General features: G+C 48.8%; 2 protein-coding genes across 3 annotated transcripts in view; one reads left to right on the plus strand and one right to left on the minus strand.

Moving 5' to 3' along the window:
* Positions 1 to 3,388: 3,388 nt before the first annotated feature.
* triap1 (TP53 regulated inhibitor of apoptosis 1) lies at positions 3,389 to 4,245 on the minus strand. The gene has a single exon (XM_005737486.2). The coding sequence runs from the start codon at positions 4,082 to 4,084 to the stop codon at positions 3,860 to 3,862; it is 225 nt and encodes a 74-aa protein (XP_005737543.1). The 5' UTR covers positions 4,085 to 4,245; the 3' UTR covers positions 3,389 to 3,859.
* Positions 4,246 to 4,781: 536 nt separating this feature from the next.
* Positions 4,782 to 14,683, plus strand: part of supt5h (SPT5 homolog, DSIF elongation factor subunit) — a 19,780-nt gene continuing 9,878 nt past the window's right edge. Inside the window, exons 1-17 of one of the 2 annotated variants that reach the window (XM_005737487.2) lie at positions 4,782 to 4,935; positions 5,137 to 5,230; positions 6,818 to 6,977; positions 7,069 to 7,134; positions 9,103 to 9,108; positions 10,191 to 10,202; positions 10,281 to 10,350; positions 10,816 to 10,884; positions 11,083 to 11,148; positions 11,232 to 11,262; positions 11,336 to 11,404; positions 11,653 to 11,904; positions 12,535 to 12,624; positions 12,716 to 12,786; positions 12,871 to 12,976; positions 13,437 to 13,527; positions 14,024 to 14,160. In XM_005737487.2, the coding sequence (XP_005737544.1) occupies positions 5,144 to 5,230; positions 6,818 to 6,977; positions 7,069 to 7,134; positions 9,103 to 9,108; positions 10,191 to 10,202; positions 10,281 to 10,350; positions 10,816 to 10,884; positions 11,083 to 11,148; positions 11,232 to 11,262; positions 11,336 to 11,404; positions 11,653 to 11,904; positions 12,535 to 12,624; positions 12,716 to 12,786; positions 12,871 to 12,976; positions 13,437 to 13,527; positions 14,024 to 14,160 (1,383 nt within the window). In that variant the 5' untranslated portion in view covers positions 4,782 to 4,935; positions 5,137 to 5,143. The remainder of the gene's footprint in view (positions 4,936 to 5,136; positions 5,231 to 6,817; positions 6,978 to 7,068; positions 7,135 to 9,102; positions 9,109 to 10,190; positions 10,203 to 10,280; positions 10,351 to 10,815; positions 10,885 to 11,082; positions 11,149 to 11,231; positions 11,263 to 11,335; positions 11,405 to 11,652; positions 11,905 to 12,534; positions 12,625 to 12,715; positions 12,787 to 12,870; positions 12,977 to 13,436; positions 13,528 to 14,023; positions 14,161 to 14,683) is intronic. The other variant, XM_005737488.1, reaches the window with a different exon arrangement.

The following is a 14,683-nucleotide window of genomic DNA, read 5'->3' on the forward strand; positions in this document are numbered from 1 at the left end:
GCGTCTCTTTATGTCTGTCTCCACGTTGGTTGAGTGTGGAGTAAGTGCATATGAGAGCATGAGGGTGGGAATGGATGTTTGTGTCTGTGTGTGCCTGTATGTCTGTGTCTATATGTCAGGTTGGGTATCAGACGCCACCTCTCTGGGGACATCTCAGGCCCTCCAAGGTTTGGAGGCCTATCTCCCCCTACCACCACTTCCCCTACCAGTGGCAGACTCCCCCAGACATCGGTGCGTTGGTGGTTCTTGGTGTCTGGGGGTGGGCGTCACTCCTTGGCGGCCGCTTATCGGGGCCTGGAGCTCGCTCGGGCCACTTCGGAGGTGGGGTGCCCCCGGCCTCTCGGCCTGGGGCTCGGTCACTCAGGCACGGCTGGCTGCCGGCGGAGCTCACGGGCGCGTCACTGCAACTCCCCCTGGCTTCTGCTCCGCGGCTGCTGAGGGAGCCCTCATCTGGGACTCTCCTCAGCTCTTTCTGGGACAGTGGCGCGGCTGCCCCTCTGTTGGTCTTCCTTGGTCTCTTGTGCTCTGATGTCTGGAGTCTTGATCTCCTCCATACCTGCTTCATGCTCTGGAGGACGGGGCTATGGCCCCCCCACACCCTCTAGCACAGGGGTGGCCAACCCGCGGCTTTTTGCCTGGTTTCATGCGGCTCTTACGTTCATATCAAAGTTTGTGTTTTGGGGTTTTTTTGTGTTGTTGTTTTAAAATGTGCGCGTTCGCTTCACTTGAGTTCAATACTGTATTTTCATCAAATGTGCATGTGTGTGAGATGAAAATACTGCAAAGTTTCCCAGTAGGAGCAAGTTCGCCCTTAAAATGGCAGGAAAAAATGCACAGCGAAAAGAAAATATGAAGATGAACACAGGACTTTTTAACAGAGTGGGAGAGTTTATATTTTTTTGTTGAACGCAATGGCAAGCCATTCTGCCTTATATGTCAGACGTCATTAGCGCATTTCAAAGCTTCAAATCTTCAGCGCCACTTCAGCTCACTCCATGCTAACATCGACCAGGAATTTCCAAAAGGGACTGAACTTCGCAAGCACGAGTTGGCCACTTTGAAAAGTCAGGCAGAAAAGCAGATACAGTTTTTCCAAAAATTTACGAAGCGGTCAGAGACCATAACGCTCGCATCCTATCAGCTGGCTTGGAACATTGCACGGGCTAAAAAGCCATACAATGAAGGGGAGTTCGTTAAAAAATGCCTCAGTGACCTTGTTGAAATCTTGTCTCCTGAAAACAACAAATTAAAACGCGTGGTATCAGACGTCCAACTGTCCCGCCACACTGTTGAACACAGAATATCGGACATTAACACGGCTATTGAATCACAGTTGCACTCTGACCTTCAAGCATGTGAGTATTTTAGTGTCGCATTGGATGAGAGTTGTGATATACAAGACAAGCCTCAGTTGGCAATATTTTAGGGTCTGTGTCAAACGATTGTGTGATCAAAGAAGAGCTCCTGGATATTGTGCCACTAAAAGACAGAACCCGTGGCATAGATGTGAACAAACCATGATGGCTGCATTTGAAAAAGCAAATCTGCCCATAACGAAATTAACTGCAATAGCCACGGATGGAGCACCAGCCACGATGGGATCTGTGAACGGGCTTGTGGGGCTGTGCAAAGCTGACCAAACTATTCCTGACTTTTGGAACATCCACTGCATCATCCACATGGAGCAACTCGTGTCTAAATCATTGAATTTAGATAACGTCACGAAGCCTGTGATGGAAATCGTCAACTATATCCGCACACATGCGCTTAGCCACAGGCAATTAAAGAATCTCATCGCTGAGCTGGACCAAGGGCTTCCAGGTGACCTGCCGCTGCACTGCACTGTGAGGTGGCTGTCAAAAGGCCAGGTACTCTCTCGCTTCTTTGAGCTTTTGGATGCCGTGAAACTGTTTATGGAAGAGAAGGACTATCCCGAGCTCTCGGACCTCAAGTGGATTATGGATCTGGCCTTTTTGGTCGACATGCTGTGTCACTTGGACAGACTGAACCTGACAGTTAAGAAGAAACAGCTGGAAGCATCATATTGCAACTCATGAGCAGAAAAATCGCCAATCTACACAAACTGTGTTAACTGTGGAACAATTTCAGAGCCGGCACATCTGGAAAGGCTCCATCAGTGCTGAAAGGTATAAACAGGTTTAAGAGCAACATCTGCTCCATGCTGATGTTTCTCAGGAAGGCCTTTGTGTTTGAGCAGGACGATGCTGAACCGCAGACTGCTTCTATTCCAGCCTCACGGCTTCAGAGCAGAGGAGCCTGCAGTCCAGACCTCTGACCAGCTGACAACATCTGGAGCATCATGAAAGCAGCAAGAGGACGAAGCAGAGCCAGGACTGCTGAGCAGCTGGAATCCTCCATCAGACTGATGTTAGAGAGCAAACATGGACCTGTCCTACTTTTACAGACGTGTCGCTGCATCATGTTCACAAGGAGCTCATATTTTTATCACCATGGTTCATGTTCACAGTTTGGTATGTTTCTGTGTTCTACTGTGAATGAAATACAGTTTGAGACTTGAAGTCACTGCACTGCTTTTATTTCCATTTTACACAACAGCTAACTATTTTGTACTTGGGTTGTATAAAGATGCTCAAACATTATAGTGAAATACCACACACAGAGTAATAGTGCAGAAAATCCTGGTGTAATAACCAGACACACTGCAGGAACTACAGTAACTACATTTATGGAACCTCTGAGTGCACTCAGTGCTGCTGTTTATCTCTAACATTCCAGCTGGGAAACATTTAAACATTAACGCTCTCTGTCCCGCGGCCTCAACGTAAACTATTCTAGTTTGTTGCCCGACGAGCCAAAGTGAAATTAATGAGCGAGTCTTCTTGATTAACAGCCTGCAGATGAAACTGATTCATTTTCTTGTGTTCTAGTAGCATCAGTCTGAATCTTGGCAGCAGATGACCTGTTTGGACAGCTGCATTCATTTACTGGTGTTACTGGCTGGATGCATGCAGTCGGTGTGGTGCTCCCAGCTGACTTTAAGCTCAAACTCTGAGCATTTGTCATGGTGAAAATAGCGCCACCTTCAGGGCACTGAAAACATTGACTCTGCCTCATGAGCTCATTAAGCTCCCTCCGTCGTACACCCCTCACAAACCGAGCCCAGGACCAGGCAGGAGTTTGATACGTGTAAGCTCCACCGGGATGTGAGCGAACGAAGCGCTTTCAGTGCAAAGCAGGAGCCGATTCAGAACTCTGGTCGTGTTTAACCTGAACGTCTGTCGCTGAAATGCAAGAATATGAGACAGAACTGCTCTCAACACTGAAAATACTCCGAATGATCAAGAAAAACCTGCAGAAACATAAAGAGCGACGTCGACCCGTGAGAGAGTAAAAACACACCATGTGCACGTGTCCTGCTCCAACACAGAGCTCCCTTTAATTCATTCGTACAATGCAAGATTGAGTTTTGCACACATGACATCAGTCGGAAGAGTTTTCAGCATCACATCTTATTTACAGCTATTTATAGCTACAGGCTGCCACCGCTTCATAACGCGCACACAGGCCGTCATGGAGGAGCTTTAGCTGGTTAGTAATTGGATTCAGACAGTTTTAGCTCAGTTTCAGGGCTGACAGCAGGTCTCTGGGCCCTCTGGAGGAAAACTGGGCGGTAAGTGTCTCTGCTGAGAAACGAAGTCCGAACAGAGCTGTGCAGTAAAAGAGAAAAGCTTAAAATTAACGAGACGGCTCTTTCAGGGGCCGCTTCACCCTCTAACCCCAGAGACAGCAGCTTGTCCGCTCCTGCGCATGCTCGGTGGGCCTCGTGGACCCCGCTCAGTGTGGCGTACATTTGTAGGATTTCCCCAGCAGCCCTCCATCAGCTCTCAGGCTTGTCCTTGTTGGGCCCCATGAAGTCCACGCCGTCGATGGGGATCTCCTTCTCCTTGATGGCCGCCTGCACGCAGCGCTGGTACTTCCGGAAGCTCTCCGTGCACGGGTCGCCGCTCCGATCGCCCTTCAGGAACTTCTCGGCAAACCAGCGGTTGAAGCAGGTGTCGTACTCCCGCTTCAGCTCGGTACAGGCCTCCCCCACGCTGTTCATCTCCGGGAAAAAACACCGCTCGGCTCAGAAACGACAGAGGAGCGAAACCTGGAGGACCTACCTGCCGTTCCAACCCGGTCAGCGACAACGACATGCGCACTGTGGCTCTCCTTGGAGTGCGCCATGTGATTGGCTGGTTTGGAGAAAACGGCGTACCTGCGTGAGGACGTAACAAAGATTTGTACAAAAGAGGTATTCACTCTGAGGAGAAATCACGAACCCGAAGTGTTTTAAAAAATACATAGTTAAATAATGGAAATATTTTAAATGTTGATCTATTTACTAAAATGTACTTTTAAGGCTGCCATAATCATTTGTGGCAAATAACAATCATATATAGTATGTAGTTGTATTTTTCCTCTTCCGTTTTTCTTTGTAGCAAGTTTTAATTCATGTCCTCTTCATTTGTCAAAATGATTTCTAACAATTTGTGTTGCTTTTTTGTAGTTTTTATTTATTTAATTATTTTTAATAAATATTTTTTATGCCTTTTCTCTAATAAAACAGCTTAGTCTCTAAACTGAAAAACTTAAAGATATATGTGTTGGTTAATTTACTTTTATGTACATATAGGTATACTTTTTGATATTTATGATTTATCTGTTTGTTTTTTACTTTAGACGTTTGATAAATTGAAGAAACAAACGTGTTCTCAAAACATGGCGGAGTGGCACCTCGTCATCGTTTACCTACCCATTGTGCAAAACCCCGCGAGAGTTTTTGAGCAGCTTTCCGAAATCTCGCTGTTCCCCGAGAATACGCAAAGAATCACCAGAGAGGCAGAAATAAGCTTATATTCATATTTATTCATCAAAGATCTGGATTAAACCGGCTCCCTCTGGTTGAAGCAGGTAAGGAAGACCCGCGGAGCTCGTTATTTAAGCTCTGACTGCAGCTGCTGACGGGGTTATTGGACCCTGCCTCTGTGCTATGCATTAGCCTCTCCTGCTGGGCCCTTCTGGTTGTTGTGGCCGCGCAGCCGGACTTCGATTCAAGCTTCACCGAGCTGCTTTGTGATTTTTTTCCGTTGCTGAAAGTGCTTCTGTCCGCAGAGACGAGATGTCCGACAGCGAGGACAGCGACTTCTCCGACAACCAGAGCGAGCGCAGCAGCGATGGAGAGGCCGAGGAAGTGGAGGAGAATGAGGTGAGCTAGCCGGCAAGCTACGTGTGCTAACAGGAGGTAAACAGAGAGGAGAGCGCAGCTGCGACATGTGCGGCAGGATACCGAGGAAGAACGCAGTCAGACCTGCATAAAAACGGCACAATTTATAATAAAAAGCTAAGAAACTTTATGGGAACAAACCCGGTCGTGTGTGTATGTGTGTCTTCTGTCTACTGGTCTTATTTGATCCGGTAAATTTGCTGCAGTCGACTGGATTTATGGCGGGACTATCTATAAAATAGAGTAAATGACCAGTTTTATAAGTAACTTTATGACTGTGAGTTATTGTACCTCCTCTGTGCCCACGTTATAATCCACGCAGTCCTCTTCAGATGTTGGGGCTCATTCTACAGATGGAGTATTGATAACGTGGTCACTTGTTGGCTTCACATAAATCAGAGGTTAATGTTTTTAAAAAGTCTTTTTTGCACATTGACTTAAAGAGCTTTGGTGTTTTTGGCACCGGTGTTACTCCTGTGGCATTTTTAAAGGCTTTTATGAACTATTATTTCCTGAGTCACAGTAAAATAATACATGTAATGCAGCAAATCGGGAGCTGATCTTTTATTGTTTTCACGCTGGTGTGTTAAGTGTGATCGTGTGATGTTTTTGAAGCTGTTTATTTGCTACAATAGGGTGTTAAATATGAAACACGTGATGTGTTAGAAATGAAACACACAAAAACACCAGTGACACAAAGAGTCACGATCCTCCTACCGGACCAAAGGAGGGTTAATAATGACCAAAAACGTAGAATTCTTTCGATTAAATGTTCATATTTAATGTAAAATAACTGGTGATAAAGTTTTTCTGCCCTCGGGCATCTGTGGTGTCACCCACAGTAACGGCTCTGCTCTTACTCAAAATGAAAGTAACACCTGTGATGTTGGAAAAATCCCTGCGTGGCACCAGACCACAGGTACTTTACACCCACTCGAACTAAAAGAGAACATTTCTGATAAATAAAGGAGACACTGGACTTACCACAAGCAATGTTTTTATAGAGCATCAGGAAAGGGAGTTGAGTGACATCACCACCGCCGTGTTTTGATTCTGCTTTTTAAAATACTTACCTGCTGTTTGTGCCTTTGGGCTCGAACACTTTGGTACAACTGCTTTAAAAGCAAATGCTGTCAGACTGATGACCGAAGACTTAAATTAAATGTCCTGTTTGTGTGTGATGTTCCTGTAAAAGCTGCCGTCTTCAACAAAACTCTAGAATATAACTCTTGAGCGTTCATGAGACTTTTTACCCAGATAAATAAAGGATGTGCAAATGTTACTATACAAATGTCATTGCAGTTTCTCCCTCTGACGGGAAATTTGACTTATTTATTCATCAGAGATGCGTTTGACTGACGATAGGCCAACAGCCTTTATGGCACCAAATTTCTGAGTGAAAAAATGATTTGCAGGGTCTGTTCTCAGATGAGGCTCAGATCTCTGAGGCTGTGTTTATAAACCATCCCTGGAAAAACAGAAGAAGCGGAGAAGCAGCGGACTCTCGCAGCGGGACCAGAGGGGATGCAGGAGATTAATTTTCATCTGCTTTTGTTGTTGTGTCACCAGGAGGAGACGGGCAGCCCAGTGGGCAGTGACAAGGTAGCGGATGAGGAGGGGGAGGACCTGGAGGATGAGGAGGAGTACGACGAGGAAGAGGAGGAGGATGACGACGACGACCGTCCGAGGAAGAAGCCGAGACACGGAGGGTTCATCCTGGATGAAGCTGGTGTGAACAGACGACGATCTCTCAGACTCCTCGTGATGATGATGATGATGATGATGATGATGCACGTCTGACCCTGTGTTTGTCTGTCCAGATGTGGACGATGAGTACGAGGACGAGGATCAGTGGGAGGACGGAGCCGAGGATATTTTGGAGAAAGGTAAGAAAGTGAAGATGAGAGCTGTTAGGAATCCTGCAGCATGAGATTGATTCTAAACTCCAGACTCGATCCCGAGGCTCCGACTGACAGATCGTGTCTGTTTAATCACGTTGCACAAACTGGTTTCATCCATTAAACTAGTGAACAGATTACTGAACATGCCACACTTCCTCGGCCTCTCCATCGTCTGCTGACAGCACACCTGCTGAGGTGTAACCTCAGCTCATTTCACGTTTGTCATTGAGCCGGGGAGCCGTCGCCATCCCGCCTCCGGACGCATCGCTTTTGTTTTTCTGCAGGTTCTTATTAAAGTCCGTGTTTCGCACACTGACGTTCAAAGAGTCCGATCGGTGTTCACAACCAAAACTATTGTGATGTCGCTGCTTTGAGGAGCGGGACGAGGCCCGCGTTAGTCGTAGCCCATCTTCAAAGCGACTTCAGTGCATCAGGGCGGCGCTAAAATGGCAGTGAGCTGCGGTGTGTTTGTGACTGAGCGGAACAGGTTGGCAGTTACGTGAACCTCCACGAGCAAATAGCTGAAAATCACAAATCTGTTGCCGTCTACACAGAACATCAAATGAACTCCAGCCCGAGCCTCCGAGACGTGGAGCAGATTCAGAAATTGCTCCACGGCGTGGTCGGTGCAGGACGACAGTTTAGCTGCACCAAGACGGAGGTGCTGAGCGGCCCTCACCCGATCCAGGAGTAGAAGCAGAATAGAAGCAGTGCCCGCTGCCAACATTCGTGTCGCCGACTCGGATCATTGCAAGCTGCTGGCAGCGGTTGTTTGCGGTGATTGTCCGCTCTCCCGTGAAGCTCTGGGTTAAGTTAGTGTGAGTTCTTCTTCCCCGTCGACCGAAGTTTTAACCGAGGAGCTGCGAACGCTCGGGCCTGCAGCCCCCCCCAGTTCAACACAAATTAAGGCTTCTAGTGACAACAGTCACGTCAGGCCCACAGTGTGACTCCTGGGCAGTTTGCAGTAACCAGCAGGAGTGAAACAAAGTTGCACATTAGCTGGATGAAGAAAGCCAAACATGTGGCAACACTCAGCAGGAAAACAGCGAGCGTGTGATCTGCAGTTAATGAGCTGAAATGTGCAGAAACACCACAACCATCTCCTTAAATATTTATCCTGGTCTGTTCACCAGAGAGACGCTCGCTGAAAATTGGCTTCATATTTCTCAAACATCACTGTTTTACTGGAAAAGTCCTTTAAGCTTGTTTAAAAACAGCAACCAAACCAAATGTACGCCCAAAGACCAAATCTGTGTTTGTTCTCCAATCAGCTGTCAGCCTCGGATCATGTGATGTGTCATCATTTCAGTTTAATGTGTGCGATGCAGAGGAACAGACCCAGGAGCAGCTGGATGTTTGATCAGATTTTTCAGGGCTTACAGAGCGCTGCGGGCCGCACTGACCCGCCACGTGTGGTCCAATCCGCATGACTTTTTATACCAGAGTTCGAATCACCAAAGCTGAGGCGGACCAGTTGTGCCGGTCGGCTGCTGGCCGCCGAGGTCGTTAATCGTTTTTTTCCAGCTATCGGCTGCCGAAATGGCTCGTCGCTAACGAGCAGCTTTTTCCTCACACTCGCTGTTTCACGTCAGACGTCCGTCGTCACAGCAGCCGTGTGCTGAGTGAAGGAGAAGGAAAGTCAGATTGATCCAGTGTTGATGAAGGGCCCTGGATGTGTAGGACCTGGAAGAACGCCGATGACATCAAAACGTTTCCTGATTACTGTGTCTGTGAGGATGCGGTGGGAAACGTTGAGCCGCTTCTTATTCGGGGCGCAGATCCGTCCAGAACTTTGTCAGTACTCGCGTCAACACCAACCGAACCACGGGCAGGACCCTCACATGTGTCAGTAGGAAGTGGCGCTCTTACAGTGTGATGTCCATGTGTGCAGGCTGTTTTCTGACTCTGCTCTCTCTGTCTTGCCGGCTCCTCTGTCGTGCATGTGGCCTCCAGTTAACGGTAAATCTGCTCCCGACGCTCTGATGTTTTCCATCGATGCCCATGCTGTAAATAGGATTCCAGCCCCATCCATTTGATTAAATCCACGTCCCTGAGTGTATTAACCCCACCCCCACACCTCATCTCAGCATTGCTGCATTCGTGAGTGTGTGGCGTAACGCGAGGAAGCACCGAGGGCAAATCCATGACTGGCTCGTTGAGCAAAAAAACGCCAAACAGCAGATTAAAGAAAGTAGAAACTCTTTAAATTGATGTTTGAACCTAAGACGGCTCTCAGAGAACCAAGTGTGACCATTTGCCTGAACCTGCTACCTGACGGAGCTGCCATGATTTCAGTTTACACACTAACCAATGTGGGTGGAGCTTTTGTGATGATGCTGATGATGATAATGGTGGTGTTGCATAGCTTTGCTGAAGGTGGATGTACAGTAGAAACAGAATCGAAGCAAAAAGCTGCGTCTAAAGCAAAGCCGTTGTGCCGGTTGCCCGGGTAACCGATATGTAGATGCAGGATGTTTACGCCGTCGTGTTGACCTTAGCTTAGCGCCACTGCATTGGTGGACCCAGCTGTGACATCATCACAACCAACGACTCTGATCCGTGAGCTCCTTCGGTGACGCTGACGTCTCCGAGTCGGCCGTAAACCCGTGTTTTGGGCCCAACCCTGCGGTTAGCGGCAGTGAGCGCCACGGCTAGCTTAAACGGGTCGTACCGTGCGCCCCTCTGATCTGAGCGAGGTGACGTCACTTCACCGCGGATGCTCGAGTCGACCCCGCTGCTTGTTTCTAACTTTATTTAAAGGAGACTGGGTGAGCGGGTACCTTCGCGCCTGATGTGATTGGCTGACAGCGGCGCTGTGTTTCTGCTGTACTTCCTCCTGAACCACATCACGTCTCCATGCTCCCCCGTGCTGCACGTCACCGATAATCACAGTGTTCTTGTTTGTGTATTTTTCCCATCATGCTTTGTGTTGCTGCTGCCTGACTCACTGTCTTTTGGCTCCTCACACTTTCTCCCTTCCTTTTGGGTTTGTCTCCTGTCCTTCCTCCCCCTCCTCTTCCTCTCCGGGCGGTCCTGAGCAGAGGAGGCTGAAGGTAAGTTTTTCATGTCATAACTGTCGAATACGCTTCAGTTCACTGGACTGGAAACAAACCGTCTCGTCTCGCCTTCAGTGTCAAACATCGACCACGTGGTTCTGGATGAGGATCACTCTGGATCCCGGCGGCTGCAGAACCTCTGGAGGTAAAGCTTTTGTTTTTGACCGCCAAAATAAAAGTCAGAGGGTTTTTATTAGTAAGGGACTGAAAGCCACAGTTTGATCTGCTGATGGGAAACTCTCAGTCTGTGGGAGAGGTCACTCCCCTGTTCGGTCTGATTGGGGGCGTGGCCGTCCGCCATTCACAGCAGGTAACACGCAGACTCTGTGGTTTACTTTGTACTGAGCCCCGTCTTCATACAGGGAATGATTTACCCTGCACAGCTCCATTCAGCTGGAACCTTTATCCTTTAGAGTAAAATAAAAGCTAGCTATTATTTAAAAGCGCCGTCCAACCAGACCAGCTGAAAACACAAAAGAGGAATTTTTCCCGGCGCCGCGCCCGCCCTGCGTTTTTAAACAGAATAACGTGTCACTGAGATTCTCAGCTTCAGTTTGACGGCACACTTCACAGCTCACACGTGAACATTGAGTTTGTCTTTGTGTTGCAGAGACTCCAGGGAGGAGGCGCTGGGCGAGTACTACATGAGGAAGTACGCCAAGTCGTCCGGAGGGGAGCAGTGAGTACCTTTGTCCTTCCTCCTGCAGGTTGGGCTCCTCTGCCTCAGACACCACGACACGCTGAGCTGCCAGCGTCGGTTACTTTAATGACGTCACATGAGTCTTAGTCGCGCGATGGCGAGCTGGACGAACTGTTTCCCACACAGACTGTGACAGACCACCAAAACTGTTGCTTTTTCTTCTTCTGTGGTGCGCAGTTACTCTGGAGGGTCCGAGGAGCTTTCCGATGACATCACCCAGCAGCAGCTTCTTCCTGGAGTCAAGTATGTAAACCCTGATCCACCAATCAGCTTCCAGACTTTGCTGACATTATTACAGTGGTTTAATGTGTGTTTGTCCCCATCAGGGACCCCAACCTGTGGACAGTCAAGTGCAAGGTACACACACACACACACACACACACACACACCGGGAGGATGCACACCTTTATGATGCTTCCTGTCTCTGCAGATCGGAGAGGAGAGGGCGACCGCCATCGCACTGATGAGGAAGTTCATCGCCTACCAGTTCACTGACACGGTAAGAACTCGCCTCTGATTGGCTGGAAGTTTTCTCTGCGCTGCTGATACAGGACAGCAGGACGGAGGGTTTTAACCTGATACAGGCAACAGTTTTTATTACATCTACAACAAAAAGAACCGGTGACCTGAATGGATCCTCGCTTAGAGAGAAATAACCAATGACACAAAGTTTCTGAGGTCAAAGGTCGCAGCTGATTTTCCTAGTTTGGGTTTTGACCTGCTGATCTTCCTCTCCTCCACCCGCAGCCTCTGCAGATCAAGTCCGTGGTGGCCCCGGATCACGTGAAGGGCTACATCTACGTGGAGTCGTACAAGCAGACACACGTCAAGGCCGCCATCGAGGGCATCGGCAACCTGAGGATGGGCTTCTGGAACCAGCAGATGGTCCCCATCAAGGAGATGACGGACGTGCTGAAGGTCGTCAAGGAGGTCACCAACCTGAAGCCCAAGTCGTGGGTCAGGCTGAAGCGGGGCCTGTACAAGGACGACATCGCTCAGGTGCTCAGAGGGGGGGGGCGTTTTCACTCGTCAGATTTCAAATCATGTTTACGTAGTCCGAGCGCTCTCCTGGGGGTTAAAGGTCACATGTTCCAGGGTGCCAGCTTCAGCCCAGCAGGAGGAGGGGCCTGTCTCAATACGCATACTTGTGCGTTCTCGCGTACTCGTGACACGTCATCAGTCGGAGACAAAGTACTGTTCCAATTCAAAGTACGCATCAAGCCGAGAACGTGAAAAATTCCCGGATGTGTACAAATCACGCGTCCGTACTTGAGAATTGAGAAAGGGCGGAGCTGTTTACTGTTCCCCATCACCACAGTTACAGCTGCTCCGCTGTGCCAAGCAAACAAGGCTTTACCCTCCAGCCGTTTTCCAGTCTGCTTCCCTTCACCTCCCGATTCCTCTCACAAACACGTCGTCTGATAAAATTCCACTTCGTTCAGCCGTAAAATGATCGCTGTGTGAACTCGGAGCCATGTGTGGCTGAAGCTGGTAAACAGCTGCTTACGGTCACGTGGCTAACCAGCACCTCTTCCCCACTTCCTGAGAAACAAAAGCTAAAGTTTAAGCGCGAGAGCGGAGGAACGTAAGCTGCTCCGTGAGCGTAAACGTCACGTCTCTGTTCTCCAGGTGGACTACGTGGAGCCGAGCCAGAACACCATCTCCCTGAAGATGATCCCTCGGATAGACCTGGACCGCATCAAGGCCAAGATGAGCCTGGTAGGTCAAACTCGAAGGTCTTTTCTCCACTCGAGTCGCTGCCCTGATGCGTAACTGTGTGTGTGTGTGTGTGTGTGTGTGTGTGTTACAGAAAGACTGGTTTGCCAAGAGGAAGAAGTTCAAGAGGCCTCCACAGAGGCTGTTTGATGCTGAGAAGATCAGGTAACGGCCTGTCCGGCCTCGAGCATGCTGGGGTTCCTCGCTGAGGCGGCAGCGTGATGACACTCTGTGGTTTTCACTCCTCAGGTCTCTGGGAGGAGAGGTCAGCCATGACGGAGACTTCATGATCTTTGAGGGAAACCGTTACAGCCGCAAAGGATTCCTCTTCAAGAGCTTCGCCATGTCCGCTGTGGTGAGGAAGACTCTTCACAGACTCACTGTTACTGTGAACCTGGAGCTCGTTTAAATGAGAGAGTTGCAGAGGAAACGGGCCAGTCCGCCTGCTGCAGTGATGCACAGTCCAAACTTTATATGCAAACAGCTTGAAACATGCTCACTGCAGATCTCACTCCTCGTCCTCACAAAGTCTACATGAAGCACTCTGTTATGTGTGATTTTTCCCTCTGTGAAGCTCAGTGTGAGGCAGCAGCATGTTTGTTTAAGACCGCCAAGCCCCTAACCACTGCACAGCTGAGCTCTTTGAACCTCACACAAACAGCTGCCGTTTCTTAGAGAGGTTTATTTTTGGCCAAGATAATAAATGAAATTAAACTGAGGAGAAGCTAATGTTCGCTCTTTACCACAGTTTATGCCCCGATTTTGATCCAAAGTTAAAACGATCGTGACGTCATTTTGGCGTGTTTTTGTTGTAGATCACAGACGGAGTGAAGCCCACGCTGTCAGAGCTAGAGAAGTTTGAAGACCAGCCTGAAGGAATCGACCTGGAGGTGGTCACAGAGTCGGGTACGAGTCTTTCTGTAAATCTGCAGTCCTGTGAAACCTGCTGTCTGCGAGGCCGTCGGGCCCACGGTTACAGCGTGGGACGTCCCAAAGCGGGACGATGATCCTGAGCGCGGCAGCACAGCTGAAAAGGAGCCGCTGTGGCGAATTCACCGCAGTCGGCCGATCCTGTCGTAAGCACAGCGAGACGGATAAAGTTACAGAAACAATCGCTGCTGCTAAACGACGTTCTCCTGCCCGCTGAGCCAGCAGCAGCTCAGTTTTTACAGCACAACGAATCGTGATGTTTTTAATCAGCTCTGTCATTAATTCATGCCTGGGTCCCAGTTTTACTTGCAGTTGTTCAGTTTTCATGGATTTAAACACAACTGTTACTGTTGGTGACACCTGTTCTTTCAACTTAAACACAACTTAAACAGTTGGTTTATAACCCGCTACGTGGAGAACATGAACTCGTGTTTACGACGAAGCTTCAGTTTGAATCTGTGTGTGCGCTCAGGTAAGGAGCGTGAGCACAACCTGCAGGCCGGCGACAACGTGGAGGTGTGTGAGGGCGAGCTGATCAACCTGCAGGGAAAGATCCTCAGCGTGGACGGCAACAAGATCACCATCATGCCCAAGCACGAGGACCTGAAGGTACGCACACACGCGCACAGTTGCAGTAATGCTGCCCTGATGCTGAACAGCAGTAAGTGTGTGAGTAATATCTGCTGAGGCGCCGCAGACACGTCAGAGCTGTTCTTCAGCTTCCAGAAAGCTGCTTTCCATCTCTGTCTCTGCTGTTTTAAATAAAGCCTCAGCGGGTAAACGGCGTGCACTCGTCCGTCTTTGTCGCTCGAAGCCTCCAAGCTCACGTCGCACAAACGTCACGGTTTTAACAGGAACGCTGCGTTTGGAGCATTTTTACCGCTTCCTGCTGCAGGTGTTGATTTGGCAGCTCTGGTTACAGACACAGGACTCATAACTTTAACCTTTTGATTGGTTATTCGTTCAGAGCCACGCCTCCTCATTGCACAGGAGTAGAGGGGGCGGGACTTACTGTAACGCAGCATTATCTGGTGTAATTCAATTCAATTCAATTTTATTTATATAGCGCCAAATCACAACATAAGTCGCCTCAAGGCGCTTCATAGATACAGAGAAAAAAACCCAACAATCA

Source organism: Pundamilia nyererei, unplaced genomic scaffold (genome assembly GCF_000239375.1).
Source record: "Pundamilia nyererei isolate P.nyererei 1_Seehausen unplaced genomic scaffold, PunNye1.0 scaffold00076, whole genome shotgun sequence".
Lineage (NCBI taxonomy): Eukaryota > Metazoa > Chordata > Actinopteri > Cichliformes > Cichlidae > Pundamilia > Pundamilia nyererei.

What these genes read in the sequence shown, in the direction of transcription:
- triap1 (XM_005737486.2), bottom strand. Translation starts at nt 4,084, where the DNA reads ATGAACAGCGTGGGGGAGGCCTGTACCGAGCTGAAGCGGGAGTACGAC.